The 18,203-nt window shown below is 56.0% G+C and overlaps 1 protein-coding gene across 5 annotated transcripts in view; it reads right to left on the bottom strand.

The window, feature by feature from the left end:
* Nucleotides 1–18,203, bottom strand: part of Ripor3 (RIPOR family member 3) — a 76,175-nt gene that overhangs the window by 19,090 nt on the left and 38,882 nt on the right. For 2 of the 5 annotated variants that reach the window (XM_042276858.2, XM_076571109.1), the window contains exons 2-3: nt 9,053–9,171; nt 1,218–1,364 (exon numbers count right to left, since the gene is read on the bottom strand). In XM_042276858.2, the coding sequence (XP_042132792.2) occupies nt 1,218–1,364; nt 9,053–9,162 (257 nt within the window). In that variant the 5' untranslated portion in view covers nt 9,163–9,171. Of the gene's footprint in view, nt 1–1,217; nt 1,490–4,917; nt 7,657–9,052; nt 9,172–18,203 lie in introns of those variants that run through there. The other 3 variants (XM_076571111.1, XM_076571112.1, XM_076571110.1) reach the window with 3 other exon arrangements.

The following is an 18,203-nucleotide window of genomic DNA, read 5'->3' as shown; positions in this document are numbered from 1 at the left end:
CTGACGGGGCTCTGCCCCTCCTCCCTGCTCCAGATAGGACAGGACTCTCCACCCCAAATCTAAGGGGTGCAATGTCCCAGTTGAGTAATAGGGAAGCAGGGAGCCAGGTCTGCTGGGCCAGGCCAGCCCTTCCCCAAGGTTCCTTCCAGCCTCAAGGCCAAGGACCCACACATCAGGGTCTGCCGCCCAGCAGACCTTCCAGCACCTTCTCTGAGCCTTACCCTCTCCTGCTCTGAGGACATTATCTAAGTCAGAGCCAGAGCTCAAGGGGCTTCTATCCTCCATCTTCTTGGGTCAGAGCAGTCTCCAGAGAGGGCGGAGAAGGGGTGTGCCTCTCTGCTCTGACATTTGGGGACTTAGCTGCCACTGTATGTGGAAAATGTCCCCAGAGGCCATTCTCTTGTGGGGCCAAGGTGTGTCCCCCCAGCTGTGACCGTTCCTGCCCCATCCATGGTGTGGAAACCTCTCTCTCTTTCTCCCCGCCCCCGCCCCAGGTTTATCCTATCCAGGGCAGTTTACTAAGTGACATCCCCACCAGAGGAGGGACCCAGATGGGCTTATTCATATTTCCCTTCCAACTTGGCCTGCCCGGTCTCCTAGCCGGGACACCAGTGCCCTCTTCAGGCTACACTCGGCACTCACAGGGCTGGAGCCCAGCGACATCTACCCCTGCTCAGAACAGAGACAAATCTGTCTCCTTCCCACGCCTGCACCCCCACATCCTCCCCAGTGTGACTCCAAACCGGTCCTGATCCCCCCTCAGTCCCCACCGCATGCCAGGAGTCCACCACCAGCCCATTACTGACTGATCCTGAAGCCCAGGCCTGAAAGCTTGATCACCTGCCCCCTCACCACAGAACCATGGCTCCCAGCTCTCCCGAGATGAATAGCGAAGGCCCCCACAGCTCGCATGGCCCTGGAGCATTGTGCCGTTGTCCATCGGATGTCGCCCTGTGTCCCTGCATCTCTTGCTCTAGGGTCCCTGAGGTTGGAGACCTCTGGCCTTGCCATTATCCCCAAGGGACGTCCTTCCTCCCCTGTGGCCGCGCTGCGGTGAGGCTGCCCGGAGCGGTCCCTTTGAAACCATGCCTGACCACCACCCCCCCACCCCACCCCACCCCCCGCCTACCTCACCAGTGTCCCTCCACAGCACCTACACCACCTGATGCACTCCTCAGTACTGCCGTCTGTCTGTCCGCTTGTCTCTCCCCACTCACCTGAGGCCTCTCTTCAGAGCATCAAAGATCTTCTTCACCTGCTGCGGCCGGGGGTCCAGGCAGAGCGAGCCCTTGCGCAGTGTTCCATAAGCCTTGGAGGACCTGGCCGGCAGCCGTGACCTCACCGAGTTCCTGTTGATGGACTTTCTGTGGGAGGGGACAGAGAGTCAGGACAGCTGGCTGGGTTCCACTTCCATCACCTCCAAGCTGTGTGCTCTTCAGAAAACTGGGGTTCCTGGAGCCTCAGTCTCCTCATCTGGAAAATGGGGGGCCTGGGTTTGAGGATGAAGAGAGCAGTTACAAACTCAGTAACAGAAACAAGCTTCTGCCGGGCGGTGGTGGCGCACGCCTCTAATCCCAGCGCTCGGGAGGCAGAGCCGGGCGGATCTCTGTGAGTTTGAGGCCAGCCTGGGCTACAGAGTGAGTTCCAGGACAGCCAGGCAGCCAGGCTACACAGAGAAACCCTGTCTCAAAAAAAAGAAAAGAATAGAAAGGAGCTCACGGGGAGGATGCAGTGGAGCAGCTGGACTCCGTGAGTGACCGCTTCACACACACAAGCGGTATTGGGGGGGGGCCTAGCCCCAGGGTTCCTGCGGGATGCAGGCACCTGTTCATCCCCAACCTCTTCTGTGCCCACCCCCCACGGAGAGCCCCCAGATCTGCGCCTTCACTTGTGGACTTCAGAGAAAGGGCTGGTGATGGTTAGTGGTAACCGTCAAACTGCTCTCATGGGAACGGAGTCCCAGGGAGGGCCGGTCCAAATCAGGGCGGTCAGTGGACACGTTGTCTTGATGGCCTCCGTTGATGTGGGGAGAGCCAGCCTGAAAGCGGGCGGCACCATTCCCTGGGTTGGGGCCCCGGGCTGTGTGAGAGCAGAGAAAGGTTAGCGGTCAACTTGCACACATTCATTTCTCTCTGCTCTTGGCTGTGGAAGAGAGGTGACAAGCTGCCGAGGGTTCTTGCCTTGACTTCCCTCCAGTGATGGGTTGTGACCTGGGACTGTGAGCCGAATAAGCCGTTTCTGCCCTATGTGGCTTTTTATCAGGATTTGTTATCACAGCAACAAAAACACTGCCAAGAGAAGAGGTCTCGTGTGTCTGCGTGCACTGGCCCCTCAGAGGCCGGAGGACTGGCGTGCACTGGCCCCTCAGAGGCCGGAGGACTGGGCGTGCACTGGCCCCTCAGAGGCCGGAGGACTGGGCGTGCACTGGCCCCTCGGAGGCCGGAGGACTGGGCGTGCACTGGCCCCTCAGAGGCCGGAGGACGGGGCGTGCACTGGCCCCTCAGAGGCCGGAGGACTGGGCTGCAGCCTTCGGCTTCTCTTTCAGCCCTCCTCAGACTTTTCCTGGTGGTTTTCACTGTTCCAGCTTTGGGGCTTTAATCTCAGAAGAAACCTGGTGCAGCTGTGTCTGGAACCAACACAAAGCTGGTTCTTAAAGGGAGGCCAAGGAGGCCATTTCACCAGCTCCATCCACTCCAAGAAGCTGGAGCCTTCAGACCAGGGGCAGGGAGCGGCCATTGGCTGAGGACAGGGGAGCATGGTCCTGGGCAGCCTGGAGCGGAAGACCCCGCCCCCATCCAGACCCATCACTCATGGCCTTGGGTATCTGAGCAGAAGGGTAACAGTTTATTTAAGCTTCTGCCTTCTTTAATTAAAGCAGTCGTGTGTGTGTGTGTGTGTGTGTGTGTGTGTGTGTGTGTGTGTGTGTGTGTGTGTGTGTGTGTGTGTCTGTGTGTGTGTCTGTGTGTGTCCCGTGCTAGCACGCGTCCAAGCCTCTATTTTGTCTTTTGTAAAACAGGGAAGCTGAGACCCAGCTCTGTGACTGGCGCATGAGGCCAATCATTAGTCGGTGCGTTGTACATCTGAGCCAGTGGTAACAACCCCATCCCAGCCACAGCTCTCCTGCACTGGCAGCCTGGATAATCGATGCTCAGCTCAGGCTGTGGCCCTGGGGCTCGAGGACAGAGACCCGTGGGTAGAAGGGCCAAGTCCCAAACCCTGCTCCAGCAACAGGAGGACCCAGCAGGGTATGGGGCACAGGACAAGGCATGGCATACAGGATGGTCACTCACTACAGACTGGTCAGCTCAAGACTGCAAACCCTCCTCAACACAGGGCATTTAGGGGGCCTGAGACTCTTCATTTCTGCCCTGTTCCCAAGCCCGTCTATGCTGCTGGTCCCCAGGCCACACTGAGGATGTGAGTACACACCTGTGGCCCTGACGACTAGGAGCTCAGGAGTTCAAAGCCAACAGGAGCAGTGTAGTGAGGTCCTGCTTTAACAAAGGCACAGCCAGGCCTGGGGTCCAGGCCTCTAATCCCAGTGTGGGGAGGTAGAGGCAGGAGCCTAGGGAATCCAAGGAAGTCATTAGCAACACAGAGTTCAAGGCCAGCCCCAGCTGCATGAGAGGCCATCTGCACAATTGTAAGATAAATAGATGGGTTCATCTATTGGAAGGGCATGATATGGCCCTCTGCCTCTGGGGCTCACTAGCTCTGGGCTTTCGGGGGGTCACCCACGCACTGAAGACATGGCCTTTCTAGGGGTCCTTCTAATGTCCCTGGCCTTTTTTCATTGTCCTTTCTTGTTTAGATGGGAACTCACTCTGTCACCCTGGCCAGCCTCAAACTCACAGCGGTCCTCCTGCCTCAGCATCTCAAGTGCACTTTTAAAAACCAGGAGCTCAGGGCTTGTCCATCCAGATAGGAGCTCACTGAGCAGCCCCTGGGGGTCTGGGTCCCCCAAGGGTCCCAATCTATAGCGGGAGGCAGAGGATTGTGGGCTAGCAAGCCAGGCAGGGGGCAGGGCACAGGGACATGGCTGAGCTCCTTCCTCAGCCCTGAGAAAAGTCACCAGGCTAGTTCTGGCCGGGTGAGATGCTGAGCATTCCACATGTGGGAGACACAGCACAAGCACGCAGTTTACTCAGGCCAGGTCTGCTTGTCACCCTGCTTTGGGACCAACCCACGCCCGGAGTCCCTGAGGCTGACAACCCAGCACATACCAAGCCACCGAGACCTTGTCCTGTACTCAGCCCCTGTATTCAAACCCCAGCCCCACAGCTCTGGGCACTGAACCCCCTCAGCCTCAGTTTCCTCTCTGTAGAGGGGAGGTAATAAGGCCTTGACTTGTCATGACAGTCACTCGGCAGACGTTTGCTGAGTGAGTCCCTGCTGTAGTGACCACCGTCCCAGGGGTTAGGACAGGACAGGGCAGTAACAAAGATAAACAAACGCACACACGCCCTGAGAGATATAGGCCAGCTGGTGCAGTCCCTGTCTGGCTCTCCCACGGCCAAGCTGTGTGGCCCTGGGAGGTGACAGAGACTCTCTGGGTTTCAGCTGTCTCTCTGTGAAATGGGGTCCAGAGCTGGGATTGGCGGCAGGGCTCCGCAGGCTGATAAACACAACTCCAAACAGTGCTTGGTAAACAGCAGGCACCACATGTGTGCCAAAGCTGAAGAGAGAAGTTTGGAACAAGCCTGTCCGATAGGACCTGATGCTAAGAAGGAAAAAAGAAAGCGAGGTGGGCAGCGGGGGGGGGGGACGGGACGACTCCCCAGCAGTGACTGGAGGGGGTATGCCATCAGGGCTTCGTCTCTGGTGCTGATATTCACAGACTATAGCAGAATGACTTTCCAAAGCCTCTCCCCCCCCCCCTCCCTCGCCCTCCCCTTCCCCCTAGGCCGCATCACCCACCTCTTGGACCGGGCCCTCCACAGAGTTGCCATCTCGGGCACGGACGGGCCACACTGTAGACAAGGGTACGAGCAGGTTTCTGACAGCTGAGAGTCCAGGCAGCCAGAGGGCAGTGAGAAGGCGGTGGCTCTGGGTGGAGCCGCAGCTCACTTCAGGGGTCCACAGTCCCGGGAGGTGTGCCCCTCGGCCCGCCCCTTCCCTCTCCCTCGGGCTCTGGAGGTTCCCAGCCCAGCGCTGCCTCTGAGCCTCTGAGTGGCTCTGAGGGCTGGCACCGCGCAGCCTGGATGGTGAAATGAGGCTGCACACGCTGCATGGCTGGCTGGGATGTCACCCGGCTGGGAGCAGCCTCCGAGGGAGGATGTGTCACCAGCTCCAGGAGGACTCCGTAAATATTAAACAGCCCCAGGCCTGCCAGACAGGCCTCCAGGCACGTGCAGCCTGGCACCTGGTGCTCACAAGCAATCCAGCAGCCTCTGCCTGTCATGACTGTCCCCAGCCTCGTGCTGGCCATGCCTGGGCAGGGTCTGGAGCAGACAGGGCTCTGCTCACGTGCTGAACCTGCCCCAGCCTCCAGGCAGGGCAGTCCCTGGACTGACCACTTAGACTCCTGACTGCATGCCCATGAACCAGGCTGGCCATGGTCCTGTGCCTGGTGACCCATGGCAGAGGACAGTGACAGCCTTACCATGCTGAGCTCAACTTTGCATGCCTCAAACACACCTTCGCTCCATGGGTCTTTGAGCCTGTCACCAGGAGCAATTTAAAACCAAGTTTGATGACCCACCCCAGCTCTTGGCTTCGAGGCACCTGCCCGACAGTCCTGGGGGAGACAGCCCTGGATGCCAAGCTACTGCTGTGCCTGTTGGTGAGAACTACCGGGTCTCTGTTGGCACCTGACTCAGCTCTCTCACCTACAGAGCCTGGAAAAGGGAAATGGCTTTATTATAGCAATCATTCACACCTTAGTACTAAATTCTATCAGATAACTTCCCCAAATGAATTCTCTGTCTGTGAGGGAGAAAGCCCTGGCTAGTCACAGAGTTGTAGTGGGCAGGGTGGGATGCAGGAGGTGTGCCCAGCCCTGAGTGGGGTCCTGCTGGGCTGCCCAGGGTCATTTTGCCTTACCCACTGCTGGGGGATGTCTTTCTGTACACTGTGAGTCTATGTTGTTCCCACTGGTTAATAAATAAGCTGCTTTGGCCTATGGCAAGGTAGCTTAGAGGCAGGCAGGAAATCCAAAGGGGGAGAGAGGAAAGAGAAAGGTGGAGTCTGGAGAGATGCCTCGCTGCAGCCCAAGGAGAGGCAAGACGCCAGCAGATCAGTAATGCCTCGGCCACATGGCAAAATGCAGATGAATTGAAATGGGTTAATTTAAGATGAAAGTGCTAGCTAGCAAGAAGCCTACCATAGACCACACAGTTGGTAAATAATATTAAGTCTCTGAGTGATTATTTTATAAGCGGCTATGAGACCGAGGGCCCCAGCAGGACTGGAGAAGCTTTCCAGCTACAGCCCACCCTGGTGTGGTCCCTCACCGCCGCACCTGTGTCTCTGCCTGTTGAGAAATCTGGGAATCAGAGGCAGAGGTGAGGCCTGCAGTCCAATCCAGATCAAACTGGTGTCAGACACCAGGGAGATGGACAGAGTAAGGAAGTTAAAAACAGCCACACAGGGGCTGGAGAGACCACTCAGCAGTTAAGAGCACTGGCTGGAGAGACCAGTCAGCAGTTAAGAGCACTGGCTGCTCTTACAGAGGACCTGGGTTGGATTCCAGCACCCACATGGTGGCTCTTCAGTGTCTGTAACTCCAGTTCCAGGGGTTACAACGCCCTCTTCTGGCCTCCATGGGAACTGCATACATGCAGTACACATACACACATGCAGAAAAACAGCGGTACACATAAAATAATAATAAAATCCAAAACAAACAAAAAACCCAGTTATGCCTCTTCACGGGCAACCTTTCCCATCTTAGACAGGGGACTGCCCAGGCTGAGACTGGACAGGGGCCACTCAGGATCTCAAGTGTAGCTAAGGTCCAAGCAGCCCTGGGAACCCAGGCCCTCACAGCATCAGGGCTCACTTCTCTAGGCCGCACATAGACATGGCTGTGAGCCCAGGTATCATAACAGGACCAAGTCACCTCCGTCTTCCAGGAATCCAGGAGCAGCAGAGTTGGGGATCCCTTGGGACTTTTTGGACAGAAGTTCTGATGGGGCTTAAGGGGACGCTTCCCATGGATACGTGGTGTTCTGAGGCCTGAAAGCCAGCAGCAGAGTGGAAATACGGCATGTGATTGTCACCAGGTGGCTGTGAAGAGCACTTTGTCTATGCCTCACGGTGGGCAGCAGCCCCTCTCCTCCTGAACCACACAGGGTCCCCCCTGCCTCAGACCATCTTAGATGGTCCCGGGCTCTGTGTTCTTTGGCCAGCTCTACACACAGACCTCGGGGTCAGGTCCCAGGAGGCCCAGACAGAGGCAGCATGGAGATGGACAAGCTGAGAGACAGCCCGGGTTCCCTCTGGTTTACATGCACCCTCCCAGCGGCACTTATGAAGCGCCTACTGTGTCTCCGTGGTACCCACTCTCCTCGCCAAGGCCCCAGTCAGTGACTAGGACCAATCACCATGGGTCTTTGCCAAACTCTCTCCTTCACTGGTCCCTGACACTGAGGATGTGTTCCCCGGTCTTCCCTCCCTCTCTGACCGCAGCCCACATGCCTCACAGCCTGCTGGCTGCTCCTCACCACCCCAGGACCTTTGCACTTGCTGTCTTCGCCACCCCCACTTCCCATCACCCCCATCAGCTTCTGCTGAGTGAAGGCCCTGCCCCTCAGGCCCTCAGGACACCCCCCCCCCCGGCACCCTGTCTAGGCCCAACAGAGCACCCGCCATGGCTGAGCTGATTCGCTTTGGCTCTCCTGATGGAAGATCAAGCAGGGCAGGGCCTGGGTCTCTCCCCACTCACGTCTGCGGAGGAAGGAGGGCCTCTAGGTGCCCCGCTGAGACAAGCAAGCATCATAACCCTGGCGGTGCGTTCCTCTAGGTAGAGTTCAGATGGAGCAGGCCAGGGGCAGAGGGTAACCTGCAGGCGGCCTCACAGGGCGGCTGTTGGGTGGATGTGAGGCACCTGACTGGGCTGGGCCTGGAGTCCTCCCTAGACATGCCGTGGCAGCAGGAACTGGCCAGGGAGGAATATTCGGCTCGGACACGCAGCGTGTGCTAGGGTCTGGGGGAGCGGCCAGAGTGGCTGGCGCACTGGCTGAGCTAACCCGGAGTCTCTTGGTCATGAGGCCACTGAAGGGCCTGGAGGTCTGAGGGGACTGCTGAGGTCCTTAAGCACAAGCATGGGTGTGTGGCATTGTGGAAATTGGTTGTTGATCAGCTGACCGACCAGCCAGGCTCTGCACCCGCGCTGGTGGGGACCTGCTCACCCGTCTGCTGTTTGGAGCCTTTGGCTGGGGCACTTGCAGACGACCAGACGTGGTTTCCTGGGGGCCTGTTCAGTGTCCAGCTAAGACCATGGGACCTCGGCTGGTGGGCCTGAGCTTGTCGGGCTCTGGCCCCACAGGCAGAAGGGACTCATCAGGACAGGAGGGAGCACTGGATGGAGGGGCAGGCTTGGCCTGTCTTCGAGGCCCAGCCCACACAGCCAGCTGCTGTCATCAGAAAGCCACATCCCAGTCCCTCCGCAGCAGCTGGAGCCAGCGGCCTGCCCAGTGTCAGCTCCCCTTCACAACAACCGTACAGGAAGCCACACCCCTCCCACGTTCAAAAGGGAGGAAACCTGGGCTCAGAGAGGTGAAGTCGCAGAGCCAGGACAGGTGGCCCCGCCGTCCAGGCCACTAAACAGGAAGAGCATCCCTTCATACCCCACCCTAGGAGGCTAAGGCCAACTGGGAAGACGTTCTGCTCTGCGACCCTGGCGTAGTGGCGCTACCTCTCTGGGCCCTGTTTTCTCATCTGCCAAGCGGTGATAAGTTCAGCAGGTTGATTACGGAAGAGAGAAGATGTGGATGAGGCCGGTGGGAGATGACAAGTTCCTCCAGGAACAGGCGCACCCCACGTAGTTTGACGTCCCAAGCCACGGGCTGAGCTGTGTGCACCACCACCACCCCACCCCCATGGCACTTACGAGACCCTCCGGCTTTGTGCGCTGAAGCCAGCGAAGGAGGCGCTGCGGCCCACGGTCCCCACAGCCCCGGTGGCATCCCCAGGAGACAGGAAGCGCAACCTCACAGACATGGCTGTCACCTGAGAGGAGAGGACAGGAGGGTCAGCATGACGGGACAGTCTTCAGCAGCACCTGGCTCACACGGGTCCTGCCGCCACTCACATAGGAGTCGGCCAAAACTGCATGAGGAGGGGGAGGGGGGGCAGCCTGGGCAAGTTGCAGTTGTGGGGTTCAAAGCCAGGGCTCTGTCCATCCTGAGCCCAGCACCACTAGCCATCTGCTGAGCCCCCACCTGCAGAGCCAGCACTAAGCGCCTGCTGTATACAAGCTCTGTACTGGACACACTGAGTGCACCACACAAGAGAGTAGCAGCATGGGCAAAGGCCCTGGGGCACCCCAGCTGTGACCCAGAAATAGAGCAGGGCTGCCGCCCCTGGTAGAACAGGAGGGGCCACAGAACACAGGTCCCCAGAGGGTCAGGTCTCCCCAGGGAGGATCTGGGCCTTCCAGCTGGGCAGAGGTAGCTGGGAGCCCTGAGTGGATTTGAAGCAAGTGACAGACATCAAGGGCTGTTTCGAACCCGGGCCCACTGCCTGTCTCGGATCCAGGCTGTAATGAGGCCAGCCCACAGAGCCCTGGCTGGCTTCTCTTTTTTCCAAGCCATCTCCAGGGTGGAAAAATGCCCCCACATCCCCGGGGAGCACAGCACGTCAGGCTGGCATCTTCTAGCACAGACAGTCGGAAACTTCTTCATATCTAACCTAAATCTCGGCTGCTGCGGTTTCATACTTTGCTCCTCAGCCAGGGTGGTGCCAGCCGAAGGATTCCAGGGACTTTATTGCCCACACACAACCTACGGACATCTCCACCCACCGAGGCTCCTTCTCCTGCACCGGAGCCCTGTTCCCGGCATCTCTTTCCCTTCCACACCCTGGATCACGCTGCAGCCTCTTTCCACAGCTCCCACAGCTGCTCAATGCTGCTCTTGCATATTCTGCTTAGAGCCTGTCCCTCCCAGGGCTCAGAGGCCCGCGCTGCACCTCTGCACGCCTGTGAAGTCCTGCAAACCTTCCCTGTCTCCCCCTACCCCACGGCACTGTATACAGGAAGGCATCTGAAGCACAAAACTTCAAAGGTTCTCAGAGGAACCAAGAACAAGATGCACTGGGAGTTCCCTGTGTACAAGGGTGTGTGTGTGTGCGTGCGTGCGTGCGTGCGTGCGTGCGTGTTATGACTCACTGTGCAACTGACTGAGGGGACCAGAGTCCTGAAAGGATCTGGTGAAGGGGGCATGCAGTCAGTGTCTGCTCAGTCCCTGCTGGCTGCCCAGAGGCTACTGTGCTTCTGGCACACAGATGGGGAAGTTGAGGCAATGTGAGGTATGAAGCCCTGTGATAAATCCCCTAATTCAGTCCACACTGCCTTCTAAGGAACAGAAGCAATTGATGGCTCAGTGCCACAGATAAGGGGAAACTGAGGTCGGAGAGGCAGCCAAGGCCTTCATGGACCCAGTGGGGAGCTACAAAGCCAGCTTGGAGCCCAGAAGTGCATGTGTCTCACCTGGCATCCAGGTGTGACCGACACTGGGGACACAGCCCCCCCCCCCCCCAGGAGAATCCCCTGCCCCTTGCCTTTGGCCTGTACCACTTCCAGGAGGCATTTGAACCACTGGCATCCCCTTCCTGGCTTCAGTCAGCCACAGTGGGAATTATGAATACTCCAGCTTAGGCTGTCCCTCCTTCGCTGGGTGTCACCAACCCACCAAGGCTTGGCCCTCAGTCCGGTCCAGGGTGGCTGCCTCCTTCTCCCACTGCTGGGCAAGGGAAAGAGGAAGTCAGGAGGGGTCACCAAAGCCTTCTTTCAGGTTCTGTCCAGATGCTGAACAGTCCTAGTCTCTGACAGTGACAGACACCGTCCCGTGAGGGCTAGGGAGGCTGGGGCTTCCCACAGGCCAGGGATAGCCCCTGTCCCCCTGAGGGGGCTCCTCACAGGCCAGCACCCTGAGTCCTATGACCCCACTCATCTCACTGTGAGGGGGCAGCAGCTCAGAGACCTGCATCTAACTCTGCAGTTGGTCCCATGGCTTCCTGGCCAGTTCTACCCCTCTGGCCCTGGCCACCTCTTCTCTGGAGCAGCTTTCTTGGGTGCCTCCTGTTTGGGGTCTCCAGGTCTGGGCTGGGGTCAGAACCCTTCGTCCTCAGAATCCTTGGATCCTGCAGTCACCAAAATGGACTGTGGGACTTGCCCTCCTCCTAGACGAGGTCCCTCAAGTGGCTCTGTGGACTCGGGGTGTCCAGAAGACCCCAGTTCACCGTCAGACAACAGACCTACAAGAGGGGCTCAGCCTACTCCGTTACCCCAACAGCCCCCTAGAACAGTGACCAACAGGCAAGGTGAGCAAAGAGCAGCCGGAGGGCTAGATGGGACATCGGTCTTTTCAGGCCACTTACATCTGTCACCTTTGCTCAGCCACTTTAGAACTAAAGGAACTTGAGCAATATGGAAATGAAAGGGTATTGCTGTGCCCAGCACCTTTTTTTTTTTTTGACTGGGTTTCATGTAGCCCAGGCTGGCCTCTGAGATTACAGGTGTCACACACACATCCATGTGGTGGCAGAGCCCCAGACCTGAGACGCTGGGCAAGCACTACTCTACCCACTGAACCACATCCCCAGTCACTGAACGACCTGTGTCACAGAACCAGTATCGTCTGGACAATCCCAGGCCCTGCTGCAGATGTGCCCCTGTGACTCCCACAGCCCGCTCCCTGCCTGAGACTGGACCACCTCGATCCATTATCCCAAGACAAATGCTCTTATTATCCCTCTTAAAGAAACCGAGGCTAGCCAGGCAGTGGTGGCGCACGCCTTTAATCCCTGCACTCAGGAGGCAGAGCCAGGTGGATCTCTGTGAGTTCAAGGCCAGCCTCGTCTACAGAGACAGGACAGGCACCAAAACTACAGAGAAAACCTTTCTTGAAAAACAAACAACAAAAACAAAACCAAGGCCGGGGCCGGAGAGACGGCTCAACAGTTAGGAGCACTGGCTGCTCTTGCAGAGGACCTGGGTTCAGTTCCCAGCTCCCACATGACAGCACCTAATCACGTGTGGCCCCAGTTTCAGGGCATCTGACACCCTCTTCTCACTGACCTCCGAGAGCTCCTGCATGCACATGTGTGTATACATGCACTCAGGCACACACACATACACAGAAAATAATTAAGTCTTTAAAAAGAAAAGAAACCGAAGCTGTCGTTCTAGCACCCGGGACGCTGAGGCAGAAGGATTGCTATGACTTCCAGGCAAGCCAAAGCTACAGACTGAGACCCTGTCTCAAACCAACAGTAGAAAACAAGAAACAATCCGTGGGAGAGGATCGCTCCTCCAAGGTTGTTGACAGGAAAACCCAGAGCTGAGACTCGAGCCGGCACACTGGCCCTTACACTGGAGCCGAGCTGTGCTCACCTCCCCAGGTGCCCTGAAGAGCCATGAACTAGCAGCCCAGGGAAGGAAGAGCCCAGACTGAGGCAGGGCTGGGAAGGACCCGGGCCACATAGCAACTGAGCTGTGCATCCAGCTGCGCCCCCTCCTGGCCAGCCAGGTAAAGCCATTCCCCAACCCCCCAAGTCGGAGAGAGAAGGAGGATGCGGTTTGGGCTCCCCTGGACTAAGACAGGCCAGCTTGGGATTTCATGAGCAGAAGCTGACAAGCCCCAGGGAATGTTCTAGCATTCCTGATGTTTGCATCGGGCACCGCACACAATGGCACCCAAAACAAGAAGCAACGTGGGCGACTGGAGCCCTGGAGACCCCTTGGCCCATGGAACGACCTCTGCTGTGGCTGGCATTAACCCCAAAGCTGCTGGTTGGGAACAGAGGAGGCCCTGGTTATGCAGAGGGACCCTTGGGTGGTTCTGAGTCACCCTAGGGAGCCAGCTGTCTCCAGGAGGCAAGGTGAGCAGTCAGGGCCCACTGGACCCCGGGCAGAGGAGCAGGCACAGCAGCCATGGTTCCCAAACCTTTGGTGGCAGACAAGGCAGCCTCTTCTCTGTCCTGCCCCTTGCTGCCTGGCTCTGGTTGGCACCCGGTACCGCTGGGACCCTGCAGACCAGTTGAAGGCAGCTTCACATGGACCTGCTTCCCCGACTCCGTGGGACCCTGGGGACAGTCCTGGGCCTCTGCCTTCAGGTGCAGCCAGAGGAAGCAGAGCTTCATCTGTCCACAACCACCCTCGTCACCACCCACCAGAAACCTGCAATTTCACCTCATTTCGAGGTAAAGTGACTAAATTTAGCACGGCCGGCTTGTGGGGCTGGGCGGCTCTCGGGCCTGAGTCCCTCACTTAGGACTTTTTTTTTCTCCCCTAAATGATGGCCAGGGCTTGAGTTGCCTTTGGAAGTTTCTGAAATAGCTCCCTTGGTATAGCCTGAGAGGAACCAGTAAATCAGACCCGGATGGGAATGAGCCTAAACAAGAGGAGTGGATGACCCAGCAGGACGTCCTGGAACCAGACTGTCTGACCCAGGGGGGGCCTGAGGGAGCTAACCTCTCATTTTACTGCATGCTCACGTGACTTGCCTGGAACTGTAAAAAGACTTGACCTCCTCCTCAGCTGAGCGGCTCCGCTGCTGCATTGAGACCCTCCACTGGGGCTGCCTCGGGGCTTTTGCGCTGGCTGTGGTTCTGCCACCTCCCTTGTCCCCAGGGTCTTCCCTTGAAGCCTCCTCTAAGCCTTCAGGTCTCATGGCCGAGAACACTTCTTTCCAGAGACATCCTCCAGCAAGCCCTGACTGAAGAAGCCCATCCCTCATTCCGCCTGAACCCTACTGAGGACTCTTGCTATCTTGCGTATCTGTAGGTCAGGGCTCATTACATCCTTCACAAGAATTTCTGCTCCAGACTGGACCATTTCTGTTCCATGCACACCTCTGGGCATGGCCTAGTAGTGACTTAATGAATGATGGGAAGATATTTCTGAGCTCTCTCCTTCCATCTACTTGCTCAGTGAGTGTCTTAGTCAGGGTTTCTATTGCTGTGAAGAGACTCCATGACCATGGCAACTCTTATAAAGGAAAACATTTAATTGGGGCTGGCTTACAGTTTCAGAGGTTTAGTCCATTATCATCATGGTGGGACATGGCGGCATGCAGGCAGACATGGTGCTGGAGAAGGGGCTGTGAGTTCTACATCTTGATCCGCAGGCAGCAAGAAATGAACTGTGTCACACTGGCAGACCTGAGCTTATAAGACCTCAAAGTCCGCCCCACAGTGACACACTTCCTCCAACAAGGCCATCCCTCCTAATAGTGCCACTCACTATGGGCCACACATTCAAATGCATGAGTCTATGGAGACCCTAGCTATTCAAACTTCCATAGTCAGCATGTACTGAGTACCTACTGTATGCAGGCCCTGGGCATACAGTTGTCACTAGGCCACTAGGCCTGCCAATTCTACTAAACTAACTGGCCAGTGAACCCCAGAAACGCTCCTGTCTCTGCCTTGCCAGAACTGGGGTTACGCTGCCTGCTGCTGCTGAGCCTGGCTTCTGGGGAGCAGGCTCCCATAGAGAAAGCCTGGCTTCATTGGTGGGCTTGTTGCACTTTGGGGTGGCAGTGGTGTGATTTGTGGGGTTATTTTTTGACTCAAGGTCTTACTGTGCAGCCCCTGCTGGCCTCTAACTTGCTGCTGGCTCCTGAATGCTGAGGTGGCAAGCATGTGCCACCTCACCCAGCTGCTGAATTATTTTAAGGAAACCTCTGTTTAGAGCAGACTGCCTGTGTGTCTGTGTCTAGCAGGTGTTAAACACAGGCCTCAGCTAGAGCAGAGCACAGGTCCTGTCCCAGCCTGGCCCCTGGCTCCGTTGCCCTCCAGGATGGTAGCCATGGGAGGACCAGGGATCCCTCTGCCCAGCACAGTCCCCCAGCCCTGACACCTTCCTGCCCTGCTCAGCCTGTGCCCAACCCTTGACTCTCAAAACTTACAGACCCACTAAGGGCCCATACTGTGGGTGGACAGGTGGGGTCCCCAATGGCTACCACAGCACCTTGTCCACTTTACAGAGTATGAGCACAGCCATTCACAGCCAAATATGGGAAAGAGGAAAGGCCAGCCCATCCTTGGCCCTGAAGAGGAAAAGCATGTGGTCCTTGGAATATGATGTAGGCGATGGCTGACCCCGAAGAAAGTGTTCGGACTGAAGATATCAAGTGGAGTGGGGTGGTAGCTCTCTGGTAGACTGCTTGTCGAGCATACATGAAGATTTAGTCCTCACTGCCATAGTGAAGAGACATTGAGGAGGACTTCTTTTTTTATGGGGAAGGGGGGCTGAGACAGGGTTTCTCTGTGTAGCCTTGACTGTCCTGGAATTCACTTTGTAGACCAGGCTGGCCTTGAACTCACAGAAATCCACCTGCCTCTCAAGTGCTGGAATTAAAGGTGTGCGCCACCACCACCCAGCTTGAGGAAGACTTCTAAGGTCAACCTCTGGCCTCCCGTGTGTGCACGTAAACACACACACACACACACACACACACACACACACACACACACAGGAGCATAGGTGCAAACATAGCCATGTGAACATGAACATGCCTGAAAAAGACACATGTGACCAAGCTCCCCCTTGGTCCCTCCCGTGTTTTGGAGGGGACAAGCTTCTCCCCAGCGGACCTCAGACGCAGAGTGCCCTGGCAAAACCTACATCTCCCTGCAACTTTTCAGCCAGCAATGTCCCACCTCCTGTCCCCTGCGAGAGATCACGTCCAGAAAGTCCCCTCTTCTCAGACACACCAGCGTCCACCTCTTCCAGCCTGCTCTACCCAATCTGTCACCTCCTCATCTCAGGCCACCCAGTGGCCAATGTGACTTTGGACACTGCTACAGTGAGAATGTAGCTCAGAGGCAGAGTGCTCGAGAAGCATCCGAAAGGCCCTGGATTCCAGTCCCAGTACCACAAAAACAAACAAGAAAAAGTATCATAAAATAGAAAGCAAAGGGGACTGAATTGATGGCTCAGTGGTTAAGGCACTGGTTGCTCTTCCAGAGGCCCAGGATTTGACTCCCAGCACCCACATGGTGACTCACAACCATGTAACACCACTTCCTGGGGATTTGATGCCTTCTTCTGTGGACCCTGCATCCACATGGTAGACAAACATACAAGCAAAACATCCATGCATGTAAAGTAAAATAAAATAATTTTTTAAAAAAACAGAAAGCAAAATAACAGAAAATATAGCTAAAACCATCCACCCAATCTGGGCAAGAGGCTTCCAGGCAGTCTGACCAGGAAATCATCGTAGCTCCCCAAGTGATGGTCCTCAGCCTGTGATGCACACCGCTGTCACACCCTCCTCGGTGACCATGATAAGGTGGTGTTTGTAAATTCTGTTGCTTGGAAAGCAGTTTCCTCGGGGCATTATCGCCCCAGATGGAAATCCCAGGAGACGCCTCTAGGGTGCGCCCTGGAGCAGCAGAGAGAGACCAGCTTTCCATCCCCAGCCCCTAAAACTTATTTTTATTTTACACGTATGAGTGTTTTACATATTTTTTTTTCTGTGTACTGTTCATGCTTGGTGTCCACAGAGGTCAGAAGAAGACATCAGATCCCTGGGAACTGAAGTTGCTGAGCCACCATGTGGCTCCTGGAAATGGAACCCCGATCCTCTAATACAGCTCTTCACGGCTGGGTCAGCTCCCCAGGCCCATCCCCCACCCATGATATGTTATTTGTTTTGTTTTGTTGGTTTTTCCAGACAGCCCTGGCTGTCCTGGAATGAAATAGCTGTGTAGACCAGGCTAGGCTCAAACTCACAGAGATCCACCTGCCTCTGCCTCCCGAGTGCTGGGATTAAAGGCGTGTGCCACCACACCGGGCGGGCTCCCCTATGCTTTAAGTGTTGGGCCACAACAGGAGCAGAAGAGTGATTAAAAATTAACCAAACAGGGCTGAATGCAGCTCAGCACACTGAAATCTGCCAGCTCCTGGCTTCCATCCCCGATATCAAAAACACAAAAAAAAAACAAAGGAAAGCCTTGAAGGTGGCCAGGCAAGATGGCAGGGGGTGGGGGGGGGCTTGCTACCCAAGCCGGAAGACCTGAATTTCACCCCGGAACTCACATAAAGGAAGGGGAGAACTGACTCCACGAAGCTGTCCTCTGACCTCCACACATACCATGCACATGTGCCACCCCTGCAGTAATAATAACTGGAAAAAATTAAACCCTGGACTTGGGGTTATCTCAGTACAGTGACATGTAGCTGCATGCAAAATAAGACACTGCTTTTTCAAAAATTCCCAAGGAACATTTTTGACACTAAGAATGTGATATTTTACATCTGTTTTTTCTAAAAATGGGTTTATGCAGAAAGTGCTCATGGCAGGGGATATTTACTGGTTTAATATATTAATATATAAAGTATGTTGACTAAGTATTTCTTTCCTCCCCCCCCCCCCCCCGCCCTTCTTTGGGGGGAGGTGTTTGGTTGGTTGGTTGATTTTTCGAAACAGAGTTTCTCTGTGTAACAGCCCTGGCTGTCCTGAAATGGGCTTTGTAGACCAGGTTGGCCTCAAACTAACAAAGATCCACCTGTGCCAGGCGGTGGTGGCGCACCCCTTTAATCCCAGCACTCGGGAGGCAGAGGCAGGTGGATCTCTGTGAGTTCGAGGCCAGCCTGGGCTACCAAGTGAGTCCCAGGAAAGGCGCAAAGCTACACAGAGAAACCCTGTCTCGGAAAAAAAAAAAAAAAAAAAAAAAAAAAAAAGATCCACCTGCGTCTACCACCTGAGTGCTGGGATTAAAGGCATGTGCCACCACCACCTGGCCCCTTTTTCCTTTGTGAAACAGGGTCTTTCTGCATAGCCCTACTTATCCTGGAACTCACTTTGTAGACCCCACCTGAAATCCAACTCACAGGGATCCAAATGCCCCTGCCTTCCAAGTGCTGGGATCAAAGGCCTGCAACATCACACCTAGCCTTTGATTAGGTTTTTTTGTTTGTTTGTTGTTTGTTTTTCGAGACAAGGTTTCTTTATGTAACCCTGGCTGTCCTGGAACTAGCTCTATATACAAGGCTGACCTTGAACTCACAGAGATCCACCTGCCTCTGC

Source organism: Peromyscus maniculatus, chromosome 4 (assembly GCF_049852395.1).
Source record: "Peromyscus maniculatus bairdii isolate BWxNUB_F1_BW_parent chromosome 4, HU_Pman_BW_mat_3.1, whole genome shotgun sequence".
Lineage (NCBI taxonomy): Eukaryota > Metazoa > Chordata > Mammalia > Rodentia > Cricetidae > Peromyscus > Peromyscus maniculatus.
This window is presented reverse-complemented; position numbering and strand designations above follow the sequence as displayed.